General features: G+C 35.3%; 1 protein-coding gene across 3 annotated transcripts; it reads left to right on the top strand.

The window, feature by feature from the left end:
• The first annotated feature begins 2106 nt into the window (after positions 1-2106).
• On the top strand, positions 2107-12422 carry LOC107824320 (uncharacterized). 3 transcript variants are annotated; one of them, XM_016651068.2, is made up of 3 exons: positions 2107-4145; positions 4281-4379; positions 11963-12422. In XM_016651068.2, exon 1 carries the CDS (start codon positions 2178-2180, stop codon positions 3993-3995), a length of 1818 nt encoding a protein of 605 aa, XP_016506554.1. In that variant the 5' UTR covers positions 2107-2177; the 3' UTR covers positions 3996-4145; positions 4281-4379; positions 11963-12422. The 3 variants fall into 3 exon arrangements, with proteins under 3 accessions (XP_016506554.1, XP_016506553.1, XP_016506556.1); XM_016651070.2 differs by having other exon boundaries at positions 2110-2223; positions 2398-4379; XM_016651067.2 differs by having other exon boundaries at positions 2107-4379.

The raw sequence follows: 12422 nt of genomic DNA, 5'->3' as shown, positions 1-12422 counted from the left end.
AATAAGAGATGAAATTTAGTTCTCAAATGGCGGACGACTGGTATTCAGAAAGAAAAAGGCGTGAAGTTGCATGTTAGAGAGAGAAACGGGCTACTTCAGGATTCATTATTTAAAATAATTTTTGTGAAGAAAAATAATGACGTAGAATATTTTTACGTGACATGGATAATAGAGTAAGACGATTGAGGAGCACGCATAGTAAGGGAGTTTAAAATATTACATTTAAATAAGTAGAAGCGTCTAGATGAAATATTATTAAGTACGGAGATCGAAATATTAAAATCGAATAAGTAAAAATGTTTATCAGGCTATTCTGCCAAAAATTTATAATTCAACGCTCTCTGTTACGCCTAGCTCGATTTTGGAGTCCACATAGAAACTTTAATGCAGACTTTCGAGTATGAAGATGAAGGTTAGTTTTATTTATACACTATGAAAGTAATGGAGCATTCAACAAAAAAACTCTAATGCAATGGTTGTAGGCAGTGGTGGCAAAATGGATTAAAAAATTATTATCCGTCCATATTATCCATTAAAAAATAGGTTGAATAATAAACTTTTTAAAAACGGGTCAAATATGTATTAGCATCATATTATCCACTTAGAAAATGGATAACCAATTGATAACTAATAAGTTTTATTTTTACAATTGCAAATACTCAAATTGGGGGTTCCTCAAATTTGGGAGACTAGAAATTCTCCCAAAAGTGATCATATTCAACAAATCATGGATAATATGGATATCTATCCGCCAGTTAATCCGGGGCGGAGCCACAGAGCCGGCAACGAGTTCGACCGAACCCAATAGCTTTGGTTCAAACCTTGTATTTATCTTTTGGAAATTCATTAGTAATGTATAAATATTAATTTAGAATCCAATAACTTAAAAGGATTAGAATCCTGAATCCATGAGTTTGAAATCCTAGTTCTGGCTCTACAATTAACTCATTTTCTATCTGTATTAAATATAGGTCGGATCAAATAATTTATTCGTTTTGCATTACCCGTTTTTGACCCGCATCGCCCGTTTGCTGTCTGTGGTTGTAGGCAAGACATATTTATTAACTGCATTCGGATCAAATAATTTATTCATTTTGCAGTACCCATTTTCGACCCGCACCCCTTTGCTGTCCGTGGTTGTAGGCAAGACGTATTTATTAATTGCATGCTTTGCCATTGCCACAACTCGTGTAAAGAATAAAGTAGAAGAGTAGAGAGACGGCAAAACAGTTGGTTGGTAATTAGCAACTAAAAGTGGTACGTGAACCTTTTGGAAAACAAGTCTTAGAATATCTTTTTCTAACAAACATTTTTAAACAATAATAATTTGTGTTTTGATAATATTTTCTCAAGTTACCGAAAACAACAGTTACCACCCAAAAAAAGCTTGCATGCTGGTTATTTTCCTCCTGGAAATGACTTAATTTGATTTCTAATATACATATACATATTATTATTATTTTTTGCCAAAAGAATTTAAAAAGGTAATTCTCCGGTCCACATAAGTTTATAATTTCAAACTGGCATATTTAGTAGGCATTTGGACATAAGATTTGTAAAATTCAAAAAAATGGTAAATTTTTTTTTCAAGTGGAAATGATATTTGAAATTTAGAGTTGCGTTTGGACATAAATTTCAGCTTGGGTTGTTTTTGAAGTTTTGTGAGTGATTTGAGTGAAAATTTTGAAAAACAGCTTTTTGCAGTTTTTAAAATTTTTCGAAAATTTCCAAAATGCATCTTCAAGTGAAAATTGAAAATTTTATGAACAAACGCTTATTTCGAAAAAAGTATATTCTTTTTGGAAAAATCTTCCATCAAATTTTATGTCCAAACGGGCACTTAACATTGAAATGGTATTATGTTATTTGGTTGAGTGGATAATAAGATTTAATATTGACATAAAATTCGGCATTGCTAAAATAAATATTTGATTGTTAATTTTCTTCTCTCTATATAAAATATAAAAATCAATAATAGTATATTGATCAAAATAAATAAAATGACAAAACTCATCATTTTTGTTTAAGTATAATTTAAAATTATAGAAACTATAGTAGTACTACTGTTTTTAATACATCAAATAAATACTCTATTTGATAAAAAATAATTCCCACATTATTAGGAAAACCGTACCTCTCACCTTGTCTCCTTCTTCGACACCAGCCCTCTGAGGAAGATGATAGTTCCAAAAACTTCAGCTCGTCTGTCTGCTGCTAAAAGTAGTAAGTTTTTCTCTTTATTCATTGAGCCAACGCAAAACAAGATTTCCCTTGAGAAGTTCCTAAAAAATGACTGTAAATCAGGAAAAATCCACATTAAAGATGCACTTAATTACTTTGATAACATGCTTCATATGCAATCCCCACCACCCATTTCATCGTTCAACATGTTGCTAGGTGCAGTTGCGAAAATCAAGCACTACAATGATGTCATCTCACTGCATAACAAGATGGTTGCTGTAAATTATTCAACTGATTTTATCACCCTTAACATTTTGATGAACAGTTTTTGTAGTATGAAACTAGTGGGTTTAGGGTTTTCTGTTTTAGGTGGGATTTTTAAGAGGGGTTATAGTCCAAATGTTGTAACTTTCACATCATTAATTAAAGGGCTTTTTTTGGAAAATAAGATTAACGAGGCGGTGGGGCTTTTCAAGAAAATAGTTGAATTGGGATATAAGCCTCATGTTAAAACATGGGGAACTTTGATTAATGGGTTGTGTAGGAGTGGTAATGCTGAGAGGGCGCTCGTTTTGCATCAAGAAATGTCCAAGGGGAATGTTCTTTTTGGTGTTCCGTTTAAGCCGAATGTAGTGACATATAGCATGATAATTGATGGACTTTGCAAGGAAGGTTTGGTAGATAAGGCGGTTAAGGTATTTTCGGAGATGAAGGAGAAAAGAATCTCACCGGATGTGGTAGTATATGGCTTGTTGGTTCATGGTCTTTCAGATGCTTGTAAGTGGGAGGAAGCGAAGGCTTTCTTTAATGAAATGGTGGATCAAGGTATCCGTCCGAATGTTGTAACATTCAATGCCTTGATGAATGTCCTTTGTAAGGAAGGGAGAACCGAAGAAGCAAGTGCGTTGTTAGACTTAATGATACAAAGGGGTGAAAAACCTGATTCTTTTACGTATAACACGTTGATGGATGGATTTTGCTTAGAGGGAAAGGTTGATAATGCAAGGCAGTTGTTCGTTTCGATGGCTGCTAAGGGCGAGGAACACAACATAATAAGTTACAATATCTTAATCAATGGCTATTGCAAGTGCGGAAGAATAGACGATGGTTGGAGGATTTACAAAGAGATGCTTCAGAAGGATTATAAGCCAACGGTAGTTACATTCAACACTTTGTTAACTGCTCTTTTTCAAGGAGGAAAAGTTGGGGATGGCCGAGAACTATTTGACGAGATGCAAAGGTGTGGTGTGACACCAAATTCTTCAACTTTCACTATATTATTAGATGGATTTTGCAAGAATAATTGCCTCATGGAGGCAATGGAGTTGTTCCATCTTCTAGAAAGGACAAGACACGAACTCACTATTGATGCCTTTAACTGTGTGATTGACGGGTTGTGTAAAGGAGGAAAGCTTGAAGATGCTACCAAATTGTTTGAGAGTTTATCCCAGAAAGGCTTGGTCCCAACTGTTGTTACATATTCTATCATGATTCATGGGTTCTGTAAAATTGGTCAATTAGAAAAAGCAAATAATCTGTTCTTGGAGATGGAAAAGAAGGGATGTTTTCCTAATGTTGTAACATTTAATACACTTATGCGAGGTTTCTGTGATAACAATGATGCGCCACAGGTAGTAAACCTTCTTCAGAAAATGGCAGAGAAACATATTTCACCAGATCTATCAACAATATCTCTTGTTGTAGAATTACTGTCGAAGGATGACAAATACCATGAATATCTGAACTTGATTCCGACATTTCCAACACGGTCCAGTGAAAAGTGTGTTTTTGAATGGGGTTCATCTGTGCGATGAATTTTGGCTGGATTGTGATGTGGGAAAATCTCCTTTTATTAGAATTCTATTTGAAATGTGTGTTTGAGAAGCAGTATAGCTGGTCTCAAGGGAATTTTGGAGGATCCGATAAGCACTCATTGACATTTTCGGAGAGTCCGAGCAACATAGGTGCGCTAGCATTCATTTTTATTACATTTTAACTTTTTTGATGGCCCCACTTGGATAGAAGCCAGATTGCTGAGCTCAGCCATTATTGTTATAACCAAGTTCTCATAATCGATTGGTGCTGCTCCCAAGTAGCAGATCTGGTCAAAAGCAAATGTGTTGGATAAGCATGGACCGATGCCAGCAGGTGTTGTTAGATTAATCTTTGGGGTTAATTGACTGCTAGTCATCAATCAGGTATGAAAATTTTTCTATTGCTTGTGACAATTTTGCGAGCTTTTCTTACTTATTTGGTGAATCCTTATCCTGTTGCTTATGTTACTTACAATGGAGTTGCATGACTTTTTCATTCAATAAAGCTCTTCAGAATCAGGATCCCAGGAAAGAGTAAAGTGGTGCTTGATAAACTTTTGTTCTTACTGGAAAAGGTTGTAAGCAACTGATTTTTTTAATAAGTTAAATTATTTTACTAATGATGGAAAAAATTCCCTTACAAATAGCATACCAAAAGGTAGAGAACCTACAAAAGAATATGATTATCAACTCTTTATCAGAAAAAGATATATGATTCTCTACAAACTCATCAATCTTCTTTACAAATTGGAACCTCAATGGATGTACCAAAAAGAAACTAGAAAATGAGAGACTATTCCTCAAATCTATATAGTCGTTCTATATTCCTTCAAAAGCTCTCCTAATTTTGTCCTTCCATAAGACCCACATGAGTGCTACTGGGGCAACATCCCACACCCTTCGCCTGGTCTTACTCAGCCCCAACTGAATAGTGCCTCATTCAATGTGCTCGGCATCGTCCCTTGTAGCCCTAACCATCTCAAATTCTCCCACCGTAAGCGAATCGTCACCTGACAATATAGGAGGATGATCCACGTCTTTGCTCAGATATTTGTGCATAAAGAACAAGCTCCTAAGTAATATAAACAACTAATATTACATTATTTTGTTTGAAAATAAAGCTGAAATATAAAAATGACGCTACAAATATGGTTCATGCACAAGCTTGTAAATTGAATACTGATGTAGTGAATACATATATCTACATTACAATCCTTTAGTTAAAGTTCACATGTGCTCTCCTTTATCAGAGAAGGCATCAACTTGCAGTTTTCCAAGTTGCATAAACTGACTTATGGGTATGCTTTAAATTTGATACTGGAAATGAAAAGCTTGAGGTTCTTCAACCAAATAATCAACTGGCATGAGTTTGGATTATTCACTCAGGATTGTGACTCATAATTTGCAAAATAATCAATTCTATCATAGAGATGATACAAAATGTTCCAACTTCTAGCCTTACCTAAGTAATTTATTTGGGAATTGATTTCTATTAATCATTTGTAACGTCTCTATTTCAAACTGAACATGAAAACTATAAATAACATATCCTTTTAAGAATTTTTGACCTTTTAGTCCGCAGAAATATGCTAATTCACATAACTCAAATATTTCCGATCAATAAAAAGATGGAAGAACTGGCAAAAGCACCAAGAAAAGAGGAAGAATGGTGAAGAAAAGTAGAAGATCGAGAAACAAAATAAGAAAAAGACTAATGAACAACTAGCATGAGCACAAACAGTGAAAGAGATCTAGTTCAGTTCTCTTCAATTGTCTAAGAAGCCAAATCGCTGAAAAATAGTAATAGTAGAGTAATTGAGAGAAAGTGATCAAATTTTTTTCTTTAAAGTCAGGCTCTTAGCTATCTATAAAATAAATCCGATCTTTTCTTGTGGCTTAATTTTTTTTTGGATTGCCATTTTTTTGTGTAAAGATAAAAGGTTATGTAAATCGTAATGTAAACATTAAATAGATCGGCCAATATCAGTTGTAGTTTCGTGATGTTTGTAGCTAGTTGGAGATTCTGAGGCCGGTGTTTCTAAAACTGGGGACTGTGTCCAGTTTTAGGGGTTTTTCATTTCGTCTGTAAATATTTTTTCCTTGGTAATAAAATTTTCCTTAATTACCAAAAAAAATGTTAAACATTAAATAGAATCCTGCACAGGAACATGATTCTCTATAACATCCAATCCTCTATGAGTCCGCTTACCAAATGTGTACCAAAACTGTAGAGAAATTAAAAATATTCTATTAACATCACATTTGTTTCTTTCCATGTGGTCCAAATCAGGTCCAAAATGCTCATCTTTTCTATTTTATGCTTCTGCACTTCCACTCAAAGTGATAGACTGATAGCTCTCTACTTTGTGCCACCATCTAATTCCAAACATGTTTCACACTGTACACCTAAGTTGCTCGGACATGGGTGCGGGTGTCCGATACGGGTGCGGATCTAGAGGTCAGATCCTTCGAGATGTAAATTCTAAGATTCGGGGATATGGATCCTAGTACGGATATGGGTGCGGGGATCCAGCTAAAAATAATTCAAAAAAATAAAAATATAAAAATATCTACAAATTATAAGAAATTTTGTGGAATACTTATGTATAGCTTGTAAAGTGTGGGTGCTTTTTTATTCTCAAGTTATAGATAAGTAAATGATTGATTTTTCAGATAAAGTATGTTATTTTCTTCAAATTTACCCTAGTTTTAGTTCTGATTTCGGGAATCAAATTGTATCTCGTCTCGAATTTCCGTCTGGCGCGGTCAAAGTACCCAAAATTGTTTGACCAGATCCGGTACAGATCTCATACCCACACCCATACTAGTGTCGTGTCGACACAGGTGCGGCACCTAATCTGCCGTGTCGGAGCAACTTAGCTGTACACCATGACTTTTCTGTAGGTGGACATTATAGCATCAAATGATTAATGTTACATCTTGCTCTGCCTTCACGCACACAGAACGCCAACTAGCATAAACTGTTAGATTGCTGCTGTTACAATGGATCCTTGTGTTGCTATCTAGACAAAGAATGACACCTTTCTAGCACTATTCTGGAACCCAAATTGAAGTGTGAGGAATTCCTTCCCCTTCACAAGCAATATATTATTGATGGACTTAATTGTGAACTCGTGGCCTTTGTTGCCTTTCCATTTCTGTTGTCTCTGCCCGAGAGTAGTTTCACGAATCGATATCTATTTTCAGACATTGATTCTGGTTTCATATTTTACATTTCTGTAAACTTCTTCTCATCCTTTTTTATGCTCCTCCAGACTACCGCTGCGTAAGGTTGCCTGGTCTAACTTGTTTCCATTCCCCATCTTTTTGTTAAGATAAAATTTTATTGATTGAGAACAGCAACAAGAAAGTGCTGGCGTCTGGTAGTTACATCGCAAAGTAGCTACCTATCAGTAAGCCTTCACAGGTTGTGTCTTGAGTTGATAAAGTCAAATACGGCATCAGACTCACTTAGAACATTGATGTTCCAAAATTTAGCAGGAATATGTTTAAGCTTAAGACTAAGAGAAGTATATTTGTTGCCTTAAGAAATGCTGGAGTTTCTCTCTCTCCAGATGGTCCACCATACTATTACCTGAGTGGAGTTCCATATTTTGAAAGAAGCTTTGTTTAGACCAGCTCTACACCAGCATTGCAGAAATTGCAAAGCTGTCCTTGGCATGGACCATTTAAGTTCCGACAGACTTAATATCATGTTCCAAGTTGGTAGGCAACTTTACCATGTAACAATAGGTGGTCGGTGTCTTCGTATTGGTCTTCACACATAGCACATCTGTTACAGTAATCATGTACCCCCTTCTGAACTCTGTATTTATAGGCAACAATGCTCCTCCACAATGCTTTCTCCTCTACTTCAAACCTTCATATGGGTTTCCTGATAGTGTCTGTTGAACACTCCCAAAATCCCTAATTCTAATGCTCCCAACTTCATACGGAATGTGCTGTTTCTAATCTAACAAGATAATAATTTTTTAAATTCCCTCGGTACCCTACAGAAAATTTTGCCGTTATATTTCCGATCTTTGTGCTAGTGCTGTTGGTGTATATAGTAGGGTCATTTATGACATCGGTATACTGGAAAATACACTCTTTTATCTTTATCTCCAAGCCCCTTTGCTAAATATATCTGACGCATATTTTTGAGCATTTGTTCGGTTCTTAAAATCACTGGATCCCTTACTGCAATATCCATATTTGTCGCATCCAACTGTAATCCTGAATAAGTCATCAGGAGAGAGCCAACATCATAGTTGAGAACCTCTCCAATTATCCACATTGTTCACCTCTCTGGCCGGTATTTATTCTCTGTACTGGAACTGCTTAAAACCATAATAATATGTTCCTTTAAATTGTTAAGCTGGTTCCTTTTAGTATCACACATCACAAATGTACCATCTGCAAGTAACAGTTGAGACACATGTAAACTATCTTGGATCCTCTTCCTGGTTGTGGATCCATTTAAAAACCTTCTGACAGTGCTCTGTCTATCATCTTACTGAATGCTATTCCTCGTACTAATAGCATGGTGATAGAGTATCTCATTATTTCAGGCCCCTCCCTTAATTTTTTTTTTGGGTAGGATTTCCAATTAACCCTGATCGAGAATTTTACAGTAGATATGCATAAGTGGATCCAATGCTTTCATCTCCATCCTCTTCATCATGAAATCCAAGAAGCCCCAGTTACATGGTCATATGCCTTTTCCAAGTCCAATTTACATATAGGCCCGTTTCTCACTCTTTAACCTGAAGTCAACTAGATTATTAGATTTATTTGCAATCAAGGCTGCATCCAAGATTTGTCTTCCTTCCCTAAACACATTTTTGGACATTTACACCATTTTAATAAATACCTTCTTAAGTCAAAAATGTACTTGGGGAGAATTTTACATCTTTGGAACCAATGTTTATCAAAAGAATAATGTTAAATTAAGGATTCAGCCAAAACTACTTAGGAATCCCATAATCAGGCGAGTTGCTACTACTACTGGTCCTACACGCCCAATCATATGGAAAAAGTATCCTATGGCTATGGGAGATCTTCTTCATTTTCAAGAATGATGGTCTTATTTCATGTTTTCTTCTTGTGAATTGTTTCAAATAACTCGTTAATTGTTTTGGGCAATCATTAGTTGTCTTTATATGGAATAGTCAAGGTGAAACATAGTTGACTCGGACACCACCGTTATCAAAATAACATATACATTCAAGATACACACGCAATATATAATAAATACTACTCCCCCAGTTTCAATTTATGGGAATAGCATATCCGTAACACATCATGTGGGCCTTCTGCTTATACATCCACTCAGGTCTAAGAGTCATTTTCCTAGATAGATGATGTAAAGAAAATGGATGTTGGGCCTAACTCAACGTCTCAACCTCAAAACTAACTCGAGGATTGTCCAAGACCAAGCAAAGAGAAAACTATCCAACATAGACACTTAACACTCCTCCCACACAGTCCATTATTTTTAAAAGCGACAAGCACAAAAGGTGACAAGGTCCATGGGACTTGAAGCGATAAACGAGAAGTGAAGAGCATGCTTCTTTAACGTGAATCACAAAATTTACGGAAAATTAAAGAAATACCCTAAATATATGAATTTAGTATTATGATGATCAAATTTCAATCAAAATACCTAACTTTAGCATCCGACATACAAGAATGTTGATGTTAATCCAACTCTTCAAATTTGAGATTGAAGAATAGACCGTTTCTAGTTGGACTTACTTCGCGAGTCATTGATTGAATTACACACTTATTTGAAGCGCACGGTTTTGCTCATGAATCAACAACCCCTCGTTCACATCATTTTCATTGCCTTAAGTAGCGAAGAGATGGTTTAATAACATTGTGCCGCACACTCAAAGCTGGACATTTTGACGCCTGGACAACATAATAGGCGAGCCAACACCGAGTAAACCAAGATTTTGAATAGGTTTGGTTTTGATACAATATAAAAAAAACATCTTAGGGCCCGTTTGGACATAACTATTTTTCCTTTTTTCCAATTTTTTTTTCAAAATAATGTTTGGTTAAGAAAATTTCACAATTCTTCAAATCCAACTTGGAAATGGATTTTCAAATTCGAAAAAGTGCTTTGAACTAGTTTTTCGTTGAAGATCTACAACTTAGGAACTTTTAGATTTAAAAATTTACCCCAAATTTTTTAAAATTTATAAAAGGACCCCATCTACCCATTAGAATTAAATACCTAGCTAACCATCAAACACCCACTTCCTCTTGTTATTGCCTACAGTTGAGAGAAACTATAACTAAGTTAAAACGGTAAGAAGATCAAGGTAATGAGATGAAGAAACCTTCGCCAATAAAATTTTACATTGTGATTATCAAGTTTCTTTCTTCTTCAGAAAAATCAGTTTCATCGACTTTCACTATCTTTTCTACTAAAAAAATACGAGTGCAGTTAAGCACTAAGCGGGTTTAATTGTTTGTTTCAGGCACAATAGTCAAGTTGGGATGATTTTGATAGTTTTTACAAATTGTGGGGTATAAATCATGTTATAGCTACCTGATGTATATAGCTTATATTCTTGGTGTTCTTTTTTTAAAATTTAGTTTTCGAATAAATGAAGACATGAATGGCATTATCAGAACTAAAGGAAGCAATACGAATTTCAAGCTATGTTTGCGTTTTCTACAAATATTTAGATGACACAATTTTTTGAAATTAGATAACAATTGCAAGTCTTTTTTTTCTCGCTTATAGGACTACCTTGATTGAGTTCATTTCCCTCACTATATGATTGTGATTTGTGTTGGTCTAGAGAGGCAGGAACTAGGAGTAAGAATCAATTTAAAGTTAAATTTTGTAAATGGTGTTGCAGCTCCCTCCAAAGGAGTAAAATCATGGATTTAAGAAGCTTGGTTGTCCAAGAACATTCTGCTATTAAGAAACTAGTTGTTGATATTCCTAGTTCAATGAACATCATGGTTCGATGCTGGGTCACAACAAAACTTGTGAAGTAACATTTTCTTTGCCAATTGGTAATTGTCCATGAAGTAAGAAATTTAGTTAATATATCGATATGACTTAAATTCAAGGTGAAAGCTAGATCTCTGAATTCTCCCATCACCACAGGTACCAGATGACTTTGTCCATTAAAGTTTTAAGAACATATCGGAAGAAATCATTTATCTTTTTGTTTTATTTTATTGTATATATATATATATATATATATATATATATATATATATATATATATATATATATTTGTGTGTGTGTGTGTGTGTGTGTGTGTGTGTGTGTGTGTGTGTGTGTGTGTGTGTGCTCATGGTAATGGACAACTAAGTTCAAGGAATTATTAACTCCTTTTTGTTTGTTTATTTTTCATTAGTATTTTATGGATATTATATTTGAAGTTACAGGGAGGGCGGTTATTAACTAGGTGGCGAAAACCAGTTGTTTCTAAGTGTGCGCTCTATTTTGATGCTTGCGTTTGTTCTTACTTTAATCCTGGTTCGCTATCTTCTTATTCCATGTCTACATAGTATATCCCTATCAGTACAAGTACCCGCGCAACCTAGAACTTAGTAAAGTAGAATGGACGTCACTTTGGAGTTGATAATTTGTTGTTCATTCTTCTTTATATGCTTTGCAAATAAATTTTTTCAGAACTTATATACATAACAAAAGATAACATTTCCTGTTGGGTGCAAACCTTGGAGATCAGGGTTCAAATCCCAACCAAGAAGAGACAAAACGCTAAGTGATCTATTCCCATCTGCCTAAGCCTTGGGGGACAAAATTATCTACCTGTGTTGCTGGGAGCTAGTAGGTACCCCGTTGAATTGTTGAGGTCGCACGAGCTGGCTGGGACACACAGTTAGACAAAAAAGAGAGAACATATCCTGTTTGTAGCCTAGTTATTACTAGACTTCAGTATTGAATTTTCTCACAAATTCAATTTTGTTTGCAGCATTGCTTTCAATTCATTGGTGTTCAATTCCCTCCTCTATTAGATGCTGTTAGAAGCCCGCTAAAATACTGTCAATTCCTAGAAGGGTACATTTGACAAGAATTATTGCGCTTTCTCCTCTTTGTATGACAAGCCTTTGCTGCAACTTTCGGCTGGTGTAAGCCCGGGAAGAAGCTGCTGACCAGGTAGATGGGGCTTCTTTCGATTAGCTAAACTCTCTCTTCCATAATAGGGGTCTCTTAGAGCAGGCAAATTTTGCAGCAAGGTTGTTGCTGTATTACAGTCTGGAGAATACAGGATATATTTACTGAATTAATGCACTGAGAAGCTGTCTTTTGCATAATATGCATGCGCATTTTGTCCTATTCCCTGTATTGTTAAATTCGTGCAGTGGTTCTCCATTCAGAATAATGACTATTTCCACAGCGAACCTTCTGTCTGCAGTCTGATTTTTAATTTG

Source organism: Nicotiana tabacum, chromosome 22 (assembly GCF_000715075.1).
Source record: "Nicotiana tabacum cultivar K326 chromosome 22, ASM71507v2, whole genome shotgun sequence".
NCBI classification, from domain to species: domain Eukaryota; kingdom Viridiplantae; phylum Streptophyta; class Magnoliopsida; order Solanales; family Solanaceae; genus Nicotiana; species Nicotiana tabacum.
This window is presented reverse-complemented; position numbering and strand designations above follow the sequence as displayed.